At 37.9% G+C, this 24,187-nt stretch overlaps 1 protein-coding gene across 2 annotated transcripts in view; it reads right to left on the minus strand.

The window, feature by feature from the left end:
* Nucleotides 1–8,437: 8,437 nt before the first annotated feature.
* The window catches only part of LOC115219205 (protein FAM184A), a 132,220-nt gene continuing 116,470 nt past the window's right edge, over nt 8,438–24,187 (minus strand). The window contains exons 13-19 of one of the 2 annotated variants that reach the window (XM_036508890.1): nt 22,357–22,484; nt 18,900–19,084; nt 16,876–17,022; nt 13,676–13,793; nt 12,267–12,371; nt 8,617–8,842; nt 8,438–8,453 (exon numbers count right to left, since the gene is read on the minus strand). In XM_036508890.1, the coding sequence (XP_036364783.1) occupies nt 8,660–8,842; nt 12,267–12,371; nt 13,676–13,793; nt 16,876–17,022; nt 18,900–19,084; nt 22,357–22,484 (866 nt within the window). In that variant the 3' untranslated portion in view covers nt 8,438–8,453; nt 8,617–8,659. Of the gene's footprint in view, nt 8,454–8,560; nt 8,843–12,266; nt 12,372–13,675; nt 13,794–16,875; nt 17,023–18,899; nt 19,085–22,356; nt 22,485–24,187 lie in introns of those variants that run through there. The other variant, XM_029789324.2, reaches the window with a different exon arrangement.

A 24,187-nucleotide genomic window follows, 5' to 3' on the forward strand; every position in this document is an offset into this window, starting at 1 on the left:
TATCAAGACTATGATAACGTTTAGTTAAAGCACCGACTTGGCAGAAACGTTGGCACGCCGGGCGAAGTGTTTAGCGATATTTCGTCTGCCTTTGCGTTCTGAGTTCAAATTCCGCCGAGGTCGACTTTGCCTTTCACCCTTTAAAATAAGGCGGCGAGCTGGCACGCCGGGCGAAATGCTTAGCTGTATTTCGTCTGTCGTTACGTTCTGAGTTCAAATTCCGCCGAGGTCGATTTTGCCTTTCATCCTTTCGGGGTCGATTAAATAAGTACCAGTTTCGCACTGGGGTCGATATAATCGAATTAATCCGTTTGTCTGTCCTTGTTTGTCCCCTCTATGTTTAGCCCCTTGTGGGCAGTAAAGAAATATATACTTTGAGAGTTTGTACATTCTCAAAGATGAGACTCCTCTCTCAGATCAAGTTAAATTGCATTGCAAAGACTCGTGGATATATATATATACTAGCAGTATCGCCCGGCGTTGCTCAGGTTTGTAAAGGAAATAACTATAAAGCATTTTCAGAGAGTTATAGCCAAAAAATAGCAAAAAAATGGGAAAAAATGATGGTAAATTTTTTTGAGAGTTAAAAAAGGATGGAGTTGCGTCCCCTAGACAGTTTGTGGTTCGTGTTTCTGATTCTCGACCCCATGTCGAATTTATCGATTTTTTTCAGAACTGGGGGAACTTTTCAAAATTTTGGCTGCGTTAGTTTTGAATTAGGACATTGGGCTATGTGTGTGTCAAGTTTCATCAGAATCGGTTGAAAGCCGTGGTCAGGGTGAGGGTACAAGCAAACAGACACACAGAAACACGCACAGACAAACTGCCGTTTATATATAGATATATATATATATATATACACACGCACACACAAAAGTATGGGAGTTTAGTTCACAGGTGATCTAAACGATTAGGTACGCTAGGTAAGTACTGGAACGGATTACTTGGGCTCCAAGGTTATAGCCGAGACAGTAGTTATGGAGCCATTGCAGATTTCCGATGCAGCGGATATATAATAGTTAAACAGGACGTCAAACATTAAGGCAGGGCAAATATCTCAAGTCATATACAATATTATAATGGGAAGAAATTTAATTTCTTCCTATAATAATATTGTATATGACTTGAGATATTTGACGTCCCGTTTAACTATTATATATATATATATATATATATATATATATATATATATATAACTAAAAATAAGGGTGTCTGTGTGGCACCACCATGCCGAAATAGCAGTCAAATCCCTGACTCCAAAAACCACCTTAAATGTTCATATCGCACCATGAGATGAGACAGAGGGACAAAATAGACTAGGAAAAAATATTACTGAATAATTCAAAATCCTGGATTTCTAGCTTTGCTAGTAAAAAATTATTACCTTTGTATGGTATTTATTCCCATGCTGGCCACTTGATAATATCGATATTTAAATATCGATATTATCCTTATTTATAAATATATATATATATATATATATATATATATATATATATATATATATATATTAATCAATAAAATTCCAACCTAGACTGATTTTCACTGTTCTATATTTTAGAGATGCGAAATTCTGTACATTATTTACATTGGACAGATATGTGTCCCCATCTTGTTTGTTGCTACCACAACGTTTTGGCTGATTTACTCTGCAGCCTTTAGTAGGTGTCCTGATAGAATTTTGAAGCCAGCCCTGGGTTCTCATTACATTCAAGCCAGCGGGTATTAGCTTTAAGTCTCCTCATCTATATAGGAAGGTTAGATGGTTTGAAAGACGAGCTAGGTTTTGATGGAGTTTCTCTGTAAGTCTCCATTGAAGTCTAATGTCGGGCTCCGTGTCGATTAGATAATACAGTTCTATATTTGAGAGGTGAGGAATTATGTACATTATTTACATTAAATTCTACCAGGACACCTGATGAAGGCTGGAGAGTAAATCATCCGCGGTATTTGATTCTGACTCTCTGTACTCTGGATTGAAATCCAATCGAAGTCAACTTTGTCATGCATCTTTTCGGAATTAATAAAAAGATTATCGATTCAGTACAGGGCGGAAATGTGAGAGGGCAGGGTGAGACTCTTTGCGGTATCTGAACTGGCTGTTTTCATTCTGAGAGCAACGACACTGGTGCCAAGCTGATTTGGCCCAAACGGCAGCCTTTCCCTTGGATAAACATTGGTATCGTGGAGATTAGAAACTTGTATACATTATGAAAATCTGGTCTTTCTCAAAAAAATCTAACCCAGTCCTGTACATATATGTCCAGATGCAAGGTCAACATAGAGCGACGGAGGCCGCACACTACTCTAAATAACCCTATTGATTTTGTAATTCTTCTATCTACTGGAATGAATAATATTTTGCAGTATCTGTTTCGGATCATTATATTCCAGTTTCAAATTCTGTCGAGGTCAACTTTGCTTTTTATTCATTTTGGAGTCGATAAAATACAAAATAAAGTAGCAGTCAAGTACTGGGACAGACAATATAGACTAAGTCCCATCTTTCAAGATTGCTGGCCTTGTATCTAAATCAGAAATCATCCTTGCTGTACCTCTTCCGATTCTTTACGTTCTGAATTTAAATTTTATTGAGGTCGACTTTACCTTTCATTCTTTCGCAGTCAATAAAAGAAAACGCCGGTCAAATACTGACTTATATTTTGCAGTATCGGTTTCGGATTATTATATTCCAGTTTCAAATTCTGTTGAGGTCAACTTTGCTTTTTATTCATTTTGGAGTCGATAAAGTCGACCTCAATAAAATTTGAATTCAAAATGTTAAGAATCAGAAGAGGTACAGCAAGGATGATTTCTGATATAGGTACAAGGCCAACAATCTTGAAAGATGGGAGTTTGTCTATATTGATGTAATCCACTTCCCTTCCTCTCGAACACTGTTGGCCTTGTGCCAACATTTGAAACCATATTTATTATTAGTGAGACGGCGAAGGAGGTAAGCTGGCAGAAACGTTAGCGTGCGGGACAAAATGGTTGGCGGCATTTCGTCTACCTCGACGTTTCGAGTTCAAATTCCACCGCGGCCGACTTTGCTTTTCATCCTTTCGGTGTCAACAGTACCAGTTAAGCACTCAGGTCGATATAATCGACTTATTCCCACCCACCCGAAATTGCTGGCCTTGTGCATTTCATCGTTTTGGTGGTCGATAAAATGAGCACCAGTTAAAAACCGAAGTTGATATAGTCGATTAACCCCACCCCACCTCAAACTGTTCAAGCCTTGTACCTGTTGTAAGAAGAATCATTATAATCATCGTTGTTGCTATTTAGTAGTAGTGGTAGTAGTAGTAGTAGTAGTGGTAGTAGTAGTAGTGGTAGTAGTAGTAGTAGTAGTACCAGCAGCAGTAGTAATGATAGTCAAATTTTGTAGCGAAGCAGTCAATTCTTTTCCAGACGTTATTATAACGGTGCTATATTCACGGAAAAAATAGAATAAAATTAAAAAAAGAGGGAAAAAATACCTAACTCTAGATTCAAGCCTAGAATACTAAACTTCAAAGAGAAACCATAGGATAGGAAGCAACAACAACACAGCATAATTGACTGATGTTCTGTCAATCTACCTTGTCGGGTTAAAAGAAAGTACTGATGCTATGCGATATTGTTTTCCGTTTTTGTTCTGTTCTATTGACACTCTTTCTAAACCAATACGGAGTTGGGTTATTGTTCGTGTTGTGTTGTTGTTGTTTTTGTTTTTGTTATATCCTGCTTTAGTATTTATCTTTTAATTTAGCGTTTACTTTTTTAACTTTTACATCATATTTTTGTCCGAACTTCAAAAGTGTGTTGTATTATGGTTTCATAAATGAAACAATACGAGTGTTTAATAAACTACTGATGTTTTGTTTCAAAGTTATAATTACCACCACAGAACATATATCTGTAGATGTTAGCCAACATTATATATAAAACACCAGAAGAAAAAAAATGATGGAGAATTAAGCATCTTCAAAACTTGTTTATTACAGTAGATTTCAGTCCCGACACGTGTTTCTGCTACATAGCTATCCGAATGTCCTTCGATGTAGCATTTATGTGCTGATTCAGTTGATTCAATTGCAGTATATATTCGTCCAGGGTAGATGTATCCATGCAGCTTTAGAACACTTATGCAGCAGAAACACACGTTGGGACTGAAATCTAAACCTGAATGTAAAGTGAATAATACTGCAATAAACAAATTTTGAAGATGTGTAATTCTCCACTCTTCTTCATGTCTTGAATAAATATGCGTGTGTGTGTACTCTGTGATGCTGTATAAGATCTAAGGAAATTAACTCAGGGTTTACCTGTCAAGTGAAGTGTCATTGTACTTGTTTACCTTAAACAATTTTGTGTTTCCTATCATTCAATGTGGTTAGCTAGAACATGGATTACATCAGAGTACTAATTCAAAATCCCTATTCCTTTACCTTGTATATATATATATATATATATTTGTAGCGGTATCTGACATCCTCACTGTTTGAGAGACACGGTAGGAATGATCTCGTTTGAGATTACAGCCATCTTTGGCCGAGTTGTTCCTGTTGTGTCGACTGATCTGATTAGTTGACATGTGGGGCGATTTGTCCCTACTTATTTCGCGCCACTGTCCAAAGCCAACCAATCACGGCCTTTGGTTAAGGTCCCTTTTCCTAGGCTCTGTTGAGCCACCTTTCTTGTATATAAAGGATTGTTCTCAGTATACTTGGTCTTTGACTCCAGACCTTCCAAGGTCTGGTCACTGACCACAGAGCTACTCAACGTTTCAGTTCCAGCGACAGACGATTGCTCCTGCTACAACCAGCGACGACGCTAACATACACCAGCACCGCAGAACGCCTTCTATCTCCGCCGCCGTCGTCACCATCATTGTACCAACTTCAAGTCGTCTCTACCATCATCCACTTTAGATATGTACACAACAACTTCACAGACCCACGCTGTTAGAGTGAATCCCTTCACCAAGTAAAACAGTCCATCTGAAGAATTTTATATTAGAACCAGCTCGACGATTGAGACCACAACCGCGGCTCGACAATATTCGTCCAACCGGTCTCCGCCCGAGACACATCTTGATATGGAACTCTTACATATTGTGTACCTTATGAACTGTAAACCAATTTCCATCATTAACTCTACGCTCTGTACTTTCTGTCACACGCATTTACCCTCATTTGTATCGGTTACACACACGAACACACAGACACAAACACTTGTTGCATGCACACATACACAACACTTGCTAGCACTCACAACCCTCTAACCTTAACACCTTGTAAATAAAATCTTATCTTCTCTCAAAGTGGAACGGCTTGTCGTCATTCATCTATATTCTGTTGGCACTGCATTGTATAAATTGTATTTATGGCTTATCTTATTTCGTTTGGGATGCGACCGTGTGACTTACCTATGTCGCCAACCTCCACATACGGTCGTATTTCCAATATATATATATATATTCAATGGGCTTATTTCAGTCTCCATCTACCAAACCCACTCACAAGACTTTGGTGAACCAAGAGGAGTAACAGGCGGCACTTGCTCAAGGTGCCTTGCAATGGGATTGAACCCCAAAACATATGGTTGAGTAACGAACTTCTTAACCACACAGCCATGCCTGTGCCGATACGCATATTCTAAGGTACCATGCAGTATTCCCCCCCGTTTGACTTTGTTTTGTATTGTTGTTGCAAAGTAATTTTGTTAACGCTTCCTTCATGTAAAACAACTGAACCATACGGTAGAGAAGAGAGCGTGAAGACACGTGGCTCAGTAGTTAGAGTATTCAGCTCATGATCGTAAGGTCCTGAGTTTGATTCCTGACAGCACGTTGTGTCTTGGAGCAAAACATTTTATTTCACGTTGTTCCAATCCACTCAGCTGGCAAAATTAGTTGTAACTGTAATTACAAAAGGGGCTAACCTGATCGCATTCTGTCACGCTGAATCTCCCTGAGAACTTCGTTAAGGGCACGCGTGTTTGTGGAGTGCTCAGCTCCTTGCATGTTAATTTCACGAGGAGATTGTTCTGTTGATCAGATCAACTGGAACATTCGTCAGCCAACCAAACAAAAGGTTAGCGAATGGAATTATAAGCCAAATAATGTCGTCCTTATCAGGAGATGCATTATAATTTTAAAATTTTCGAACCTTATTAGATGTATAAGGGGTTTGTTTTTTTTTAATTCTATTATTCTTATTTCTAATCATGAGGACAATTAGATGAACGGAATAATACATTGGTTCTCGTATTTAGTATACCATGATTCCCATTTGTACATTAATCCTTACTCAATCTTATTCCTATTCATGCCAGTTCGTTTAAAATTATTACTATCATGAGAAACATCCTTGTTGTTAGAGACACTGATGTCCATATCTTAGGATAATATTTCAATTTTTGTTTACATCTAGTTTTGTTGAGTGCCACATTATAATAGTCAGCCTTTTTGTCAAAAATATCCTTATTAAACAATAGATTAGAAATTATTTTAGAGATATAAACTAAAAAACGTCTTTTACAGAACCGGGATGATTACTTCCAACATTCATATACTTGGAATTAGGATGGATGTATGGTTCATAGCTGCCAGTAAAGGGATTAACATCCAGGAAGTTAACCGATTCATGTTAATTTTCTATTGTTATAGAGAGTCCAAAACTCTTTAAAAACCTGTAAAATTTCTTCTAATACAGTTCAAGTTTCCTATTAGATAGATTCCTAATGGTAAAAACGGCAACACGTTGGAATGTAACTCCTTTCTGGAAACATTCTCCTCTGATGAAATACCCAATTAACCAGTTTCAATACGAACATTTTTAATTAATTTAATTCATTTCTCTAATTGAATTGAATTGGCTATGGAAACGGCTGTAGGGATAAGAATTTCATATCATATTGATTTGAATGTCTTGGAATAAACTGATGTCTTTACGTCAATTTCTCCATTTTCTTCTTTTTCTCATTCATAATTTAAATAGCCATATCCATCAATGCAAAACTAACGTATTTATTTTTTTCACTGAACACTGGTAAAACCTGGAGAAATGGGATGCAAACACACACATATATATGTATATATATACACACACACACATATATATGTATATATATATACACACACACATACATATATATATATGTATATATATATATACACACATATATGTATATATATATATATACACACACATATATATGTATATATATATACACACACATATATGTATATATATATACACACACATATATGTATATATACACACACACACACCACACACATATATATATATGTGTATATATACATACAGACACATATATATATGTATATATACATACAGACACATATATATACGTATACACACACACGCACGCACACACACACACAACCACACATATATACATATATACATTATAAGAATATAAAACTTCTGCATATTTTTTTCTCCAAAGGGCAAGTGAACAAAACATTAGAAATTCATTCTTCCAATCAAATTAACTTGCAGCAATTTTCGTTTTTTTTCTTTTTCTTTAAATTTTTATAAATCAACTTTGTCAGAAGTAGTCTACAATCAGTTTCCTTGGATTCTGTAATATTCTTACCTCGTCGTCCAACAGACAACAATATTCTTCTCATGACGAGCCGCCCAACCATTGTGATTAGACACCACTCCAATTTCACGGTTGCCTGATTATCAACCAAAACGAGTGTCCTTATGTCATGTTATTTACATTTGCTATATCCAAATGTCCAAAATAGAAAATAATAAAACACACACATACACACACACGCTCATGCATGAACATACACACATGCACACAAACGAACACACATACACGCACACACACAAGTACATGCACACACAACCATGTCAGTGTGTAGAAACATACAAAAAATCCTCTTGGAAATATAAAGAAAACATTTGACAGTTAATATTTGAATGCACATAGAAATGACACTTTATGTAAATGTGTATATGGGATGAGTGCGTGTGTGTGTGTGTGTGTAGCGCGCGCGCACGTCCAGTGTGTCTATGTACGTGTGGAAGAAAGTTTCATTGTATACTGGTGGGGGTGGGTCACTTTGTGCGAGATTCAATGGGAATGTATAAAACTTGTACCCATAGGTGTATATGTGAAAATGAGTGTGTATAAAGAGGCATGCATACTGGAATGTGGAGAGATATATAGTGTGTATGCATATATGCATGAATGCATGTATATATATATGTGTGTACATACATATATATATGTGCGTGTACATATATATATATGTATACATAAACACACCATACATTTTATATGCATGTGTGTGTATATGTATATATATATATATATATATATATTTATACATATACACACACACACACACATATATACGTAAACATATGTGTGTTTATGTATTTGTGTATATGTCTATCTTTTGAAAAATGTGTGTGTGTGTGTGTATATATATATATGTATATATATATAAGTAAATATGTGAGTGTGTGTGCATGTACATGTGCACATATGCATGTAAATATATATAAATGCATTATTTATGTATGCACTTATGTATAAATGCATATAAGCAGTTGTGTGTGTGTGCATGAGGGTGTATGTGCATGAGTGTGTGTGTGTGTGTGTGTGTGTGTGTGCCATTGTAAAGTGTTCATTTTTTGAAATACATTGGTGGTAAAGGTGGTACTGGGTTTAGTTTTTCATCATGGACAGGTGATCCCGGTAAGTGTTCTAGACGACATTGGTTCTGTTGTAAAGTGGAGGAAATCTGTGTCTGCTGTAAGCTGGGGGCACTGGTGTATTTGCGGGGAGGAGGTTCCGATCTTGCTTTGGTCTGAAACAGAAATAATAAAACACTATTAATGGCTTTTCTCTACAGCATAATTAACTGTAATTAGCTTTTTAATGCTCCCTGCATTAAATACGATATCACAGACATTAAAATGTGTGAGGGTGTGTGTGTGTGCATGCGTGTATGTATGTATGTATGTATGTATGTATGTATGTGTGTATGTATGTGTGTATGTATACAGGGTGCTCAGGCTAAAGGTGAGGATTTCTTATTTCTCCTTTTTGAGGGAACAGCTTGCTGCATTGGTGGACAATTAACAGCGTTGGAGAGCATAAAGGTTAAAGTTGTAGCTGAGAAGTTAGCTGATATGGCGGACTAGAAGCCATTTGAATATTGGGAAAGAGTTACTTGTATCGAGGTGATGTTGAAATGCTGACATCATGGCTGCTACTCAATTCTCTGTGAACATTGTAAAGGCTGTATGATGTGGCATTTAAGACGGCTGCAAAGGAGACTATGAAGCTGTGACCAGCTGGAAGGGATAGTGCAGGCGTTTTAACTGCGTCCACACACCAGAATTCATCCAAGAACTGCAGGACAAGGGAATGGAAAATCTGAGCAACGAAATCTCGGTTTTGGCAAGATGGGTGCTGGAGTCACTACCATGAAGCTGGCTCTGAATGCAGACTTTCACTACCACTTGTACAAGAGGTGCAGGGGACAAATTCTGACAGCCAAGGCCAAGGAGAACCACTTGACAAATGCAAGGAAACTCCTGAACAAGCTAAGGCATCCTGTTGAGCCAGGGATGATCTGGTTCTTCTCAGATGAAAAGAACTTCTGCCTGTACCAGCTGCACAACACCCAGAACAACAGGTGACTTTCCTACAATATATGCAATGGCTCATCTATCATGAAAACCAAGTTCCCCCAAACTGTGACGGTCTTTGGGTGTGTCTCCAGGGAGGGTGACATCATGCTGACCCACATCTTTGAACAAGTCCTTAGGCTCAGTTCATATGGCTATGTGAAGCTACTGAAAACTATGGTCAAAATCTGGCTGGAGAAGGTTGCTGCTGAAAGGCCATATGCATGGCAGCAGGATTTGGCTCCTTGCCATACTTCCAGAAAGAGTCAGAAGTGGTTATCAGAGAATCACTATGACTTCACCAGCCCAAATTTCTGGCTTCCTAATTCCCCTGATCATAATCCTTTTTCCCATGAAGTTCCCTTTTCTGTTGTGGTTGAGCTTTTTCCCTTTTATCAAGCCATTGTTTACAACGTTTAACATTTCGATAGAAGATCCATTTTACGTCTATCCGAAGAGGGTGAAATGAGTTTGCGAGAATGGAAAGAAGAGCAGATGTCAACTCAGGATTTGCGGTTGCTTTCGGACAATTCATTTGGCACCCATTTTCTAAGTTTAGGAACCTTTCCAAGTTGTTGAAGATGACAATGAACAGTTGTATGGTTTGAACTAAGCTTTATTGTCAATTCTTCAACTGATAATGCAGGATTTTCTTCAAGTAATGCCTCAAGGAGATTATCATCAAACTCAACTGGACATCTTGTTTGATCTTCATCTTCAAGGCTGAAATCTCCACTTCTTAATGTTGCAAACCATCTTCTGCAAGTTCTTTCATTGAAGCATTCTTTCCCATAAACTGAGGGTATGTTTCGAGTCGCTTCGGCAGCAGAGTTTCCTTTTTTTATAATCATAAAGCATTATGTGCCTCAAATGCTCTTTGGATACTTCCATGTTAGAAAGGGTTTTAATCAAAGAAATTTTAATTCTATTATTCTGTAAAATAATAATTAGTTTAAATGTACACAAATGCATAAAAATCATTTTTTAATTCCATTTGACATTCTAAAATACTATTAAATTTCATTCAATTTTAAAAAAGGTAAAATCGGACAGAACTTATGGGATGACCTCATATATATTTATCTCTTTTATGCAAGTATATATATATATATATACTTATATATATATATATATACGAGGGGGTACCCAAAAGTTGCTGGAAGCATTTGCTGTCAAACAAGCCCGTTGTAGTTCAGGTTTCCGCTGCTAGAAGCCACTTGATGCAACCCTCAGGCATCAGTCTACCAACCAGCGGCATCCACTGAAGTCATACTGCCTAATGGTGCGTCTTTGCTTTTCAGTGCTTCTCCCTTGTTCATCAATTTTTGTGATGACTGAAACGAAAGGACAGTGTGCTTCTGTGAAATTCTGTTTTCTGGTGAGGGGAAACAGTGGCTAAAACAGTTCTCAAACACATACACATATTCTGTTTACCAAATCCACTCACAAGGCTTTGGTTAGCTTGAGGCTATAATGGAAGATACTCACTCAGGGTTGCACATAGTGGGACTGAACCTGGAACCAAGTAGTTGAGAAGCTAATTTCTTACCACACAACCATGCCTGCACCTCTCTCTCTCTCTCTCTCTCTCTCTCTCTCTCTATTTATATATATATATATATATATATATATATATAGAGAGAGAGAGAGAGAGAGAGAGAGAGAGAGAGAGAGAGACACAGAGAGAGAGAGAAACTTTGAAGAGGAGTGGTTCTCACTTAACCCACACCTGTCAAATCTGTCAAATTAGTTAATATTGTTTGAGGCTGAAAAAAGGCCAAGCAGATGAAGTATCAGACTCTGGATTATTGTGTCCTGAGTTCAGATATGCTATTCACCTTTTTTCATATTTTCATGGCAGGACACATTATTCCACAGTCCTTCAGGTCATGTGCCAGCTGTCAGGACTAGGTATTATGACTGATGATAAAAGCAGCGAGATGGCAGGATTGTTACTGCACCAGACAAAATGATTAGCACCATTTTCTCCATCTTGACATTCTGAGTTCAAAATTCTGCCAAGATTGACTTTGCCTTTCATTCTATCCAATTTGATGAAATATGTACCAGTTGAGCACTGGAGTTAATGCAACTGAGTGGCTCCCTCCCAAAAAATTTCATGGCCATGTACCTATAGTAGACAGGGTTATTACTAAAGATAGACTTGTATCCTACCCGTGAGAAATGTTTAACTCCCATCTACTTCGCTCGATGAAAGTCTTGAGTTAAGCACTTGCTCCAAAATACTCTTTGGAACCTAATCCCTAGGTGCCCTATAGTTTCAGCTGATTCAGTGAATGAACAAATGAACGAGCAAGCATGCATGTCAACAATGAATAGTTGAATGAACAAAAGAGGCAGAGAGACAGATGGTTCCCCCATGACTGAGATGCTCAGACACCAACTCTATTTCTATACAACTCTACCAATGAGACATGTCCACCTGTTCAGACATCAAACTGGAGTCAACCTCAGAGAAGGAATATCCTATCAACCAGTATTTGGTGTTTATATCCTGGTAATTAGTTCTTGTGCAATGAAACAGTCCATCATTTAGAATGATAAGAGTTAAAAGGAATGAGGAAATCCAATACATACCTTTGACAGTGGGTTGATAAGACCCACCTGTAGACTGGAACCAAAAATCTTATTGAAGTTTGTATCTCTGTTGATTAGTTCCATCTGGAAGAAATGTTTCTCTTCCTAAAAATTACAACAAAAGAAAATACCAAAGTATATCTTTGAAAATTCAAGCTTTCCCCATCCCTACTATCACATCCACCATTTTTTACAATTGCTAATACCACCAACGTCATCATATGGTTTCACTATCATACCATTGTGTGGTACTTTGGGTAAGTATTTTTTACTTTAGCCCAAGGTCAACTTAATACTTTGCAAGTAAATTTGGTAGACAGAAACTGTACAAAACCATTGTGTGTGTGTGTGTGTGAATGCTTACAATCCAAGCTCTACATGAAAGTCACTGAGCTACAGATGATGATGTTTGTTGATAATTCCCTATCAACAAACCACTGACGAACTGCGTGCTTTTGAAGGTAAGTGAAAAATTCCTTTGGAAAGCAGGTAACGGTTAATAACAGGAAGGTCATCCAACCGTAAATCAATGTTTCAATGCTTCAATAATATGTTTTGTCAAACTTTTCTAGCATGGAAAATGACAAACAATTGATGGTCTTCTGCAGAGTTTCCTTCAATTAGATTCTAAAGACAGGGTACTGGCCTTTGTGAGGTTACTGTAGAAGACACTTCATGAAAGCGTCACACACTGGCACCAAACCTGGACCCATGTGGTGACAGAGTAAACTTCTCTACAACACACGCCTGCCTGCACTCTATAATTTATTCTAACAATAAATATAAATATTTGCAAGGCAACCCTGTTAGTGCTGGTGCCGCCATAAAAAGCACCCATGAAAGTGGATGGCATTCAAAAGGAAGCCCAGCAGTAGAAACCATGGCAAAACAGACAGAGCCTGGTGATGCTCCCTGACATGCCAGCTCCTGTTACACTGTCCAATCCATGCCAATGCTAAATGATGATGATGATGAGGAGGAGAAGGAGAAGGAGGAAGAAGAGGAAGGGGAGGAAGAAGAAGGGGCGGGGAGGGGAGGGCGACAACGATGACGATGATGAGGAGCCCTATGTTATAATGGATAAAAAGATAAGCATGTATTTATTCTAACAATTGCTGAAAATATTTTCAAAACAATTTAACTCCTTGTTACAAGTAGGGAAATATATTTGTGTCACAATTTGTGAACTACCCATCAATGTTATTATGATAAAAAAAAAAAAAAATCTTTCGATAACACAGTTTCTACAAACATTTGTTTAAATTATTTCAAACCATGACAGCAATGAAAATAACTTGACAATGAATACAACAATTAAGACTAGGATGGGAAATAACTATGACAAAAAAATAAATTTTTTAAATTGGAAAGAAAATTAGAAATAAAATGTTTAAAAATTAGAATAGTACCTGTATCTTTTTCAATTGTAGCTCCTTGTCATGAATCTCATCACGCAAATGATGTATTTCTTCAAGATCTTCTGGACGGGACTCTCGATTTGAGTATTTCTCCTCAGCTTTTACCAGTCTAATTTATATATAAAATATAAATCAAATTCAGATATATGAGAGATATATGAGGATCAGAATCAAAATCGATCAATGGAAATTGCAGATGTGTTACCAGTGCCGGTGGCATGTAAGAGAACCATCCATTCGCGACCGTTGCCAGCGCTGCCCCGACTGGCCTCGTGCCGGTGGCACGTAAAAAGCACCATCCGTTCGTGTCCGTCGCCAGCCTGGCCTGGCCCCCGTGTCAGTGGCACATAAAAAGCACCATCCGTTTGTGGCCGTTTGCCAGCTCTGTCTGGCACCTGTGCGGGTGGCACATAAAAAGCACCCACTACACTCACGGAGTGGTTGGCGTTAGGAAGGGCATCCAGTTGTAGAAACACTGCCAGATCTGACTGGGCCTGATGAAGCCTTCTGGCTTCACAGACTCCAGTTGAACCGTCCAACCCATGCTAGCATGGAAAACGGACGCTAAACGATGATGATGATGAGAACCTTCCATATCGGCTTCTCTCTATTTTCACTCAGCTCAAATGCACCACATGGAAACTACTTTCCTCATCGTATTATGTGGTAATGACAAATTAGACAGACAAACCACATGCCTGCCCAGGTTAGAGACAAATGTTTGTGAATTTCTAAGTGCAAATATTTCCAAGGGAATGGAAAGGAAATGTACAACAACCTGGGATCAAGCACTGGATTGTCAATCTTACCCAGGGACAAACTACAGTCAGAGGTCATTTCTTGTGTATATTTCCTTTTAAATCTATATATTTCTTTACTACCCACAAGGGGCTAAGCACAGAGGAGACAAACAAGGACAGACAGAGGGATTAAGTCGATTACATCAACCCCAGTGCGTAACTGGTACTTAATTTATCGACCCCGAAAGGATGAAAGGCAAAGTCGGCCTCGGCAGAATTTGAACTCAGAACGTAACGACAGATGAAATACGGCTACGCATTTCGCCTGGCATGCTAACGTTTCTGCCAGCTTGCCGCCTTTAAATTTATAGTGAAGTAAATTTTAAATTTAGAGTGAAGTAAGATGGTCCTTTTAAATTTATAGTGAAGTAAGATGGTTGAACATTCAAAATCTAATATCTCTTGTCCAACAATAATAACTGAGGCAAAGGCCTGAAATAAGTACCAGTGCTTAACTGGTACTTATTTTATGGATTTAAATTCAAAATATAGCATGAACTGTTTTTGCTCTCATCATTGAGAAGCTAGCATCATCAGCATCAACAATCAGAGATCGATAAAAAGCGAACCAGCGAAATGTCAGAGGTCTCTATAATTGAACCCAGATGTATACAAGTGTATGAATGGATGGATGGATGGATGGATGGGTTGATGGAGGGATGGATGATGTATGTGTGTGTGTGTGTGTGTGAGTGTGTGAAGGCGCATGTGTATATGTTTAATAAATGCTGTAAGTAGTGTTCGTGAGTGAATAGTAAGAGAAAATAGACAGAAAGGGATCTAATTCAACATACTTCATTAAAAAAGAAAAAACAGAAATAAAGTCCTGGATAATAGACAATAATAAAATGGATCTTTTTAAGAAGATGGTTAAAAGTGTCAGATGAAACTAATTTGTGGAAATAGAAAAAAACGAAAAGTCGATTTTCAAGGGAAATAATTCTCATTACTTTTATGACACTGTGTCATAATTGTCTCCCTTACACTATGAGGCCACATGCATACACAGACACTCTTTCTCTCTCTCTCTCTCTCTCTCTATCTTACTTCTTCGATTTCACCAGTCGCACATTACAGTTATACAAACATTCCATGGCTAAGTATTCCATAGACGCTTCTATTAGTAATGTAAGCCTCTCAAGCACTGATAAACATGACGTGACACTGTACGACACAGCAAACCATTTTGGGGTCAGTCAATCCGACGGGCCTCTACAGTTTCTGTCCGTCCAGACGAGAAATTTAGAAATAAATAACCGGAGGGCCGTAACCTACGACATATTACGTTCCAAGGGCTTGAAAATTAATGAAACTCTTCATTTATCGCTTCATTATTTTCGATATAAATCAACAATAAATAAATATATTTTAATCTACAAATACTGTTCACGAGAATTTACGACTGATTATCTCGAACCATTACCTTGTTTCAGTCTTTGGATTGCGGCCATGCTGGAACATCTCTTTGATGGGTTTAGTCGAACAAATCGACCCCAGGATTTATTCTTTTTATGTCTGGTGCTTTTATCGATCCACTATGTCACAAAAACGTTAACAACCAACATCACTCGTTAAGCATATAATGTTTGTGTTTGTTTGTATACGCATATGCATACATATATATATAGATGTCATCATCATCATCATCGTTTAACGTCCGCTTTCCATGCTAGCATGGGTTGGTTGATTTGACTGAGGACTGGCGAACCAGATGGCTGCACCAGGCTCCATTCTTGATTTGGCAGAGTTTCTACAGCTGGATGCCCTCCTTAACACCAATGCCCTTCCTAATGCTAAATATATATATATATATATATATATAAATATATATATATATATATAAATATATATATATGTATATATATATATCAGTTGTTAGTTGTCGGAGCACTGCATCCTTCAAAGCTTCCATGCTTCCTGAGATTCGCCAACACTACACCTGCTTTTCTCCCCTCCATACACACGGAAGCATGTATCTGACTCATATACTGTTCACTTTCCAGACACTTGTACATTAGTGCATATGCGCTTTATACGCACTTTTGACAAGTTGTGATGCACCTGATCACTGTATACAGTAATTTCATTATTATATATACACACAGATTTGTGAACATATATGTACACACACACACACACATAGACACAGTTTATATTGATGTCAGTCTATATTTAGATAACCAGGAATGAGGATAAGCAGTGCTGGGTTATGCCCCCATAAAACTGAAAGACAATATAACACAGGGACTCCTATTTCACCTACACCTGAGGCTGTAGCAGAAGTCACTCGCTCAAAATGAAGTGCCTTCCAAGAACCATGTGATTAGAAGGCAAAACTTTTAAGCATTTCCATATCTCCATTACATACTGCAGCCCAACTTTATCACTTACTCGCTGTTCAGAGATGTTATTTTGCTAGTCATCAATTCTTGGGTCCGACTGAATTCTTTTACCATTTTCTGCATTTCATGGATATAATCTTCCTCAACATTTTCTAACTCTTGTTTCTTAATTGTTTCGAAGTGTTCTTTTAATTCTCTGTAGAAAAAAAATGTTTAAAAGGTAAAAAATAACATTTAAACAATACACCACCAGCATTGCCACATCATCATCATCATCATCATTATATTCATTGGGTTTTTAAATGCAGGCAGATGGATAACCAATGTGCATATTGTATATGTATGTATGAGCATGCATGTATACATGCATACATGCATACATACATACATACATACATAATGGTTGCCCCCTCGTCATCAAGTATGGCCATTGCACAAGGCTTAACTGTTATCAGTGCTGTGATCTACAATGTCTCGTACAGAATTGGCAGCTAAAACCTTTACCGGCAATACACACACACACACACACACACACACATTCATTCATTCATTCAGTCATGCATGCACAACCAACTCAATATCAACAACAGGGCTTCGTTGACAAAAGTAAACCAGTTCCTTCAAATTAGCCAGCTTCAGTGCCAAATGACCAAAATTACTAAGTGTCCAATTACACTTGAGACATCAATGAGAAAATATTTTCCTGAAAGCAAGACTCCACAAAGGAACATTACATTGAGTAACCCTTTAGCATTCAGATTACTCGGTCAAATGTAATGGTTACTTATTCACATTGCTTTGAAATAATCATACACTGTCCTATAGATTTGAGATTTCAATGACACAATTGCTTATCTTTAGAAAGTCATTGGATGGTAGGTATCAGATGCCAGATCTGGCCAGTTTGAACATGAAGCAGGTGGAGTATTTGAGTTTGATATGGCCAGTTTAAATGCTAATGGCTTAAGTAGCTATTTATTATCATCAAAGATGTGATTTCTGACACCAATTCCACAAGGGATTCTCTTTCTCTTTTGTTCTCTTTTTATTTGTTTCAGTCATTTTGACTGCAGCCATGCTGGAGCACCACCTTTAATCGAGCAACTCGACCCCAGGACTTATTCTTTGTAAGCCCAGTACTTATTCTATCGGTCTCTTTTGCTGAACCACTAAGTGACGGGGACATAAACACACCAGCATCGGTTGTCAAGCAATGCTAGGGGGACAAACACAGACACACAAACATACATGCACATATATATATATACATATATACGACAGGCTTCTTTCAGTTTCCGTCTACCAAATCCACTCACAAGGCTTTGGTCGGCCCGAGGCTATAGTAGAAGACACTTGCCCAAGGTGCCACACAGTGGGAGTGAACCCAGAACCATGTGGTTGGTAAACAAGCTACTTACCACACAGCATTCAATATGAATTATTCAAGTTGAAAAACATTTCTCAGACTTGTTTCCCAGAATCGAGGGTATTGCATTTCTCTGGCTTCAACAATGAATGATGGATTTCAACAATGACATGAGCTATTGATGTACTTTTTTCCATTTCCCACAACCAACAAATGTGAATTTAAGTAGGCCCACATTAAGTCCAAGACTAGAAACCAGTTTGTCCCAAGCTCAGATATGAAGCTGGCTCTGTCAAAGTCTAAACAACACATCAAAAACCTGGCGGGAACAAAGCAATTACATCCATTTCCCCTCAAGTTCAGTCAACAGCATCAATAAGGACTGAAAAAGGACTGTTATGATAAGGACTGAACTGCACTAGAATTATAAAAAACTCAATTTTATTTTGGGATAATTTGGAACCTGTGACAGCTAAAAATAGGAATAAAACTAGAATAAAAGTTTAGATACCATTAATTAATACAGTTGCTTGATCTGCTAGAAATAGAAGCCAAATTTCACTTAATTCACACCCTCCTGTCTAAATGGGATGGGGTGGGTAGAATCAGACAGTATAGTCTTCAATGTACACTGCCTGAAATAAAGAGGGATAAATCATTCAGCAGTCATTAAACATCAATCAAAAATCAACAGCGTCCAAACATACTTCTTTTCTTGGCTGAAGAATTCCTTCATATGTTCTTGTTTCTCTTTCTCTTCATTCACGTTGACCATTAGTTCTGTAATGGTCTCCTTCAATTTCTTCTTTTCTTCTTCTATGGCAAAGAATTTCTTCTCTTGGCAGTCAATCTTGTTTTTCAGTTCTGACATAATCACCTGATGATCCCGATCCTACCGAATGGAAAGTGACACAGAAGGATTTATAAGACTGAAAATGGTGATTAAAGACTAACACAACCTATAAGAAGAAACCTTTTCTCTGAATCAATGGATGGGTCAGCCAAGTAGAACACATTCTCAAAGAACAAGATCCTGAAGCCTAATGAAATAATTTTTTAAATTTTGAAGCTCATCCTGACCATTCACAGCAGTGGTTCTCAACCAAGATCCCTGTGGCCCTTGGGGGGTCAATATAAGATTTTATCATTAAAATTTACATAAACTGGTAATACTCCTACAGTACACAAAATGTTTTAACAATTTTCTATTCAGTTCCTAATAACATTTATTCCTAAAAATTTAGGAGTTTTTAAACATTGAATAGCAATAAGGATCCTCGCCCACCCTAAGTAAAATAAGAATCAAAGGAGTCCATAGGTAAAAAATGGTTAAGAATCAATGATTTACAAGGATGAACTGTACAAATCTGTCCTACATATTTCATGGTACATATTCTGAATCATCAAGAGCTAAATGTAACTGGGTAATGGACACAGGACAGAACCTTTTGTCAGGATATGAACTATTTTCTTTTAATTGGTATTCGAATCATCCACTCTCAGAATCAAAACCAACCAACCAAAACACACTGTAGAGTAGAGAAGTAAATTTCTCAATTTCAAATAACAACCATTTAATCCGAGAGAATTTCAAGATGCAAAAAACAACTAATGAAAACATGGCCTTATAAAACAAAACAATCTCCCATGAAATGACTGGTACTATATAGTGGGTGAGTGGAGGCACATGGCCTAGTGGTGAAGGTGTTGGGCTCAGGGTCATAAAATTGTGTTTTCTATTCCTGGACCAAGTGATGCATTGACTTTGTGTGCAAAACACTTCATTACATGTTATTCCAGTCCACTCGGCTGGCAAAAGTGAGCGTTCCTGTGACAGACTGGCATCCCATCCAGGGGAAAAATATATACACCACAAAAACTGGAAAACCAGCCCTATGAGTCTATATGATTCAGGAAGGAGCTTTATCTTTTTATCCTATCCTATATGGTAGGTGGAAATTAAAATGAGGCAAATACATATCACTTTTAGAGCCAATGAGGGTACCTCAATGAAGTTTCTAAACAAACTAGAAAAAGCAACCAAATCTCTCTCAAGCTGTATGATTACTTTCTTCTAGAAAGGGTAAAGTAGTTCGAGATACAATATATTTTAATAAAAAAACACAAGATAGTCACAGTTGAATAGCTTTCGATCATGGGTCTGGTGGTTTCAGATCTGACCAAGGGTTAAACAACACTTAGCACTTATCTTACCAACTCCCAGTTTAATGAAAACACAAAATAAAGTTGCTACCAGTGGGATTTCAATAAAGAACATGGAGAGGCATCGTAATAACTGTTTCTGGTTTAGGCAAAAGGCCAACAATTTTGAAGGGAGAGGTTTGCGTTGACCTCAGTACCTTAGTTCTTGAAGATAGGGTTTAGCTGATTACATTGAATTCAGTACCTCAGTAGTTAAACAGAGAGTTTAACCAATTATACCGACCTCAGCACTTGTGGGGAGGGATTAATCGATTATTTCAGCCTCCATACTTGACTATTACCTATTTTCTATCAATCCCTAAGAAATGAAAAGAAAAACAGTGGGATTTGAACTCAGAACATAAAGAGTCAGAAGAAATACCATATGATGATCATTGTTTACATTATTTACATTGGACGGATATGCGTCCTCATCTTGTTTGTTGTTACCACAGCGTTTCAGCTGATTTACTCTCCAGCCTTCATCAGGTGTCCTGGTAGAATTTTGAACCCAACCCTGGGTTCTCATTCCTAAGGTAGGTAGGTAGGTAGGTAGGTAGGTAGGTATGTATGTATGTATGCATGTATGTATGCATGCATGCATGCATGCATGCATGCATGCATGCATGCATGCATGCATGTTTGTATGTATGTATGAATGCATGCATGCATGTATGTATGTATAAGATCTTAAGTTGATAAAATAAGATGTTACTAAGAACCATACCCCAAGATAAGATTTTACACACAAAGTGATAATTTGAACCTGGTCTGAATGAAATTATCAATTCAGAATTGAGATTAAATTCTGTTACGTTTGATCTAGCAACTCACTTTTAACATTTCCCACTGCTCTCAACCCCCAACTAAACATGAACTAGCAAGAAATCCTGTATGTGGTGCCTCACCTCCTGGAAATAGCAGCCAAAAGATCCTCAAGTTACACCTTTACTATATTAGAAAAACTGAATAGTCAGTCAAGGTTATCAGTTGAGAGGGTTAAAAAAGCAACAACATGCAGAGAAAGAAGAAAAACAAAACTGAAAAGAAAAACAGTTCAGGCTATATTAAATCTGGAGGAAGATAGAGTGATCACAGCTAAAATTCTTTTGATCACAACGACAATAATGACAACAGCAACAACAGGGCAGGCAATGGCCCAATAGTTAGGGCAGCGGACTCGCAGTTGGAGGATCGCGGTTTCGATTCCCAGACCGGGCGTTGTGTGTGTTTATTGAGCGAAAACACCTAAAGCTCCACGAGGCTCTGGCAGGGGGGGGTGGCGACCCCTGTTGTACTCTTTCGCTCCAACTTTCTCTCACTCTTTCTTCCTGTTTCTTGTCCCTGACTTCCTACGCAACCGCTGAGCCTGGATGCGCATTCATCCATTCGTCAATGCTCTCGGTGTCGGGGGGTTGACCTGCTTTCTCTTCTGCGGGTCTTACGAATAGCAAAGGACCACGTTTCGGACTTCTCCCACTACTGGGACAAAGACCACTTCGCTCAACAAACAAACAAACAAACAGCAACAACAAAACAACCAGCCCAAATGAGAGGTAAAAATGACTTGTGATATCCGAGTTCAAATTCTGCCATATTGTTTTTGCCATTCATAAAGAGTTTCACAAAATATGTACAAGTAAAGTACAAGTAATGGGTGAAGATAGGAGGTAACATTACCACTACTGGACATATCCTTCTTAATACCTGAAGACTTTTAGCCATAGCCCCACTGACTTGCCTTAGAATGAGCACTCTATCAATCTTAATACTTGCTTTTGCAAGCTGAGTGAACTGAAGCAATGTGAAGTAAAGTACCTTGCCCAAGAACACAACAGTATGTGTCCCAGACCGGGAGTCAAACCTATGACTTTATGATGGAAAGGAAGAGTTCAGTTGCTTGACCACTAGGTGACCTGCCTTCCCACATGTAACCAACCCAATAAACCTGCTTCTGCTAACCTTCTGTTTGCCTGTCTGCAGTATTTTTTGCAATTCTTCTTTCAGCCGTGATATTTCTTTCAAGTGGCACTCTAGTTGCAGTGAGATTTCGTTCCGGTGCTTCTGGTACAGGTCTTCTTGTAAACACTCTGTCGAATACATACAAATAAAGAGAACTGCGTCAGGTGACTGCGAAAATGACCAGTTTTACACAACAATAACAACAACAACAACAGGCATCAACTCCCCCACCATCACTAACACCTGTAACAGAGCTTCTACGTGGTCTCTCAACCTGCAAGTAATAACAGCCAAATCTACTTCTAATTACACAGGGTTGTATTATTTGAAGGACACTTTGATCGATGTAGTCCTTAATATGTTTTAAAATGGGATGGTCACAGCCAGGGCAGTTTTGATCAGAAGTTTGCTCCATCAGAGCTGACCTTGGGTTAAAGAATAACAACTTGTAGGTCATCAGACATCAATAATTTTAGAAAGGCTCTGATCTATTTTAGCCACCATCATAGTTAAAGGGGACAAAAATGAGGTGCGGTCTGTTTCAAGCAACATCTTTTAGTTGTAGGGAACAGAAAACACAAGCTTTAGTAACATTATTCATCTTAACAAAGAATAGAGGACTTCTTTTTCATTTCTTTCCAATCAAACTTTGTTGTTGTTGTTGTTGTTGTTCAGCTTCCAAGTCTGCTACGATGATCAATCACAACCATACTCAAGGGTGTTCCAGCCGTGACCATCCTGCATTATGTATTTCTGAGACTACATCCTTCTTAATTTTTTAAAGATGACAGAGTGTGGGTCAAAGAAAATTTAGCTGCTATCTCTAGCTAGTTCAGAGACTACTTCAACATTCCCTCACTAAATTATGGTGGTGGTGGTGGTAGTGGCGGCGGCGGCGGTTACCATTGTTGTCATATCCAGTGTGGCAGTGCTTATCAAAATGCATTAAACAATGACACTTTGATAGTTGATATTTCTCCTTAATTTTATGTTTTATGTTTGTTGTTTAGATCTTTACTTTCCACAATTATCAGCATTTTATGCTCTGACTATTCAAAAGACCAATCCCGATTAATATCTCTAATGATGAAGTAAGATATCAGAAATTTTACATCAGTAACCTAGTTATGACTTTAATCTTCATCCTTAAAGCAATACTAATGTTATTATCAGTTCATCAGTTTTTTTTTCGCCCATACAGGGATTGGCTTTTAATATTTCCAATACAAATCTATTCCTCTTTCCTTGTTCCTGTTTCATCATAATGATAAGTACTAACGTACTAAGTTGTAGTTTCACCCCACCTTTTCCCTTCTAGATCTTTCTTATCTATACCGCCATCCACCAGTGATCTCATACGCCATTGAAACGTGATTCAATGCACGCGCCTTTACTAAATCATTCACCATGCAAGACATAGCATTAAAACCTCCCTCAAATCACATCTTAGTGTTTTTAAAGAAGGCAAGTACACACTTGACAATATAATCATTGATGCCTCTAAAAAGATAGGATGGCCACAGCAGGAATGCCTTTAAACATAGGTTTGTTCAATCAGGCTTAACCTGGGCTTACAAAAACTCACAATGAACTAATGAGGAACCTTCATGTTGTCACTCAATCTGCTAAAGATAGCAACCAAAATCCCCCTCAAATTATACGTAACTTTCTTAAAAGGGAACAACATGTTGGATAATGTAGATAATGTGAAAAATGATGAGATGGCCACAGCTGGAATACTTTTGCACTTAGTTCTGCTCAGAGCCAACTTAATGTTAAGCAGTAATATCAATTCACAATATATTTCCTAGAAGTAGCAACCAAATACCTC

This window comes from Octopus sinensis, linkage group LG14 (assembly GCF_006345805.1).
Source record: "Octopus sinensis linkage group LG14, ASM634580v1, whole genome shotgun sequence".
Lineage (NCBI taxonomy): Eukaryota > Metazoa > Mollusca > Cephalopoda > Octopoda > Octopodidae > Octopus > Octopus sinensis.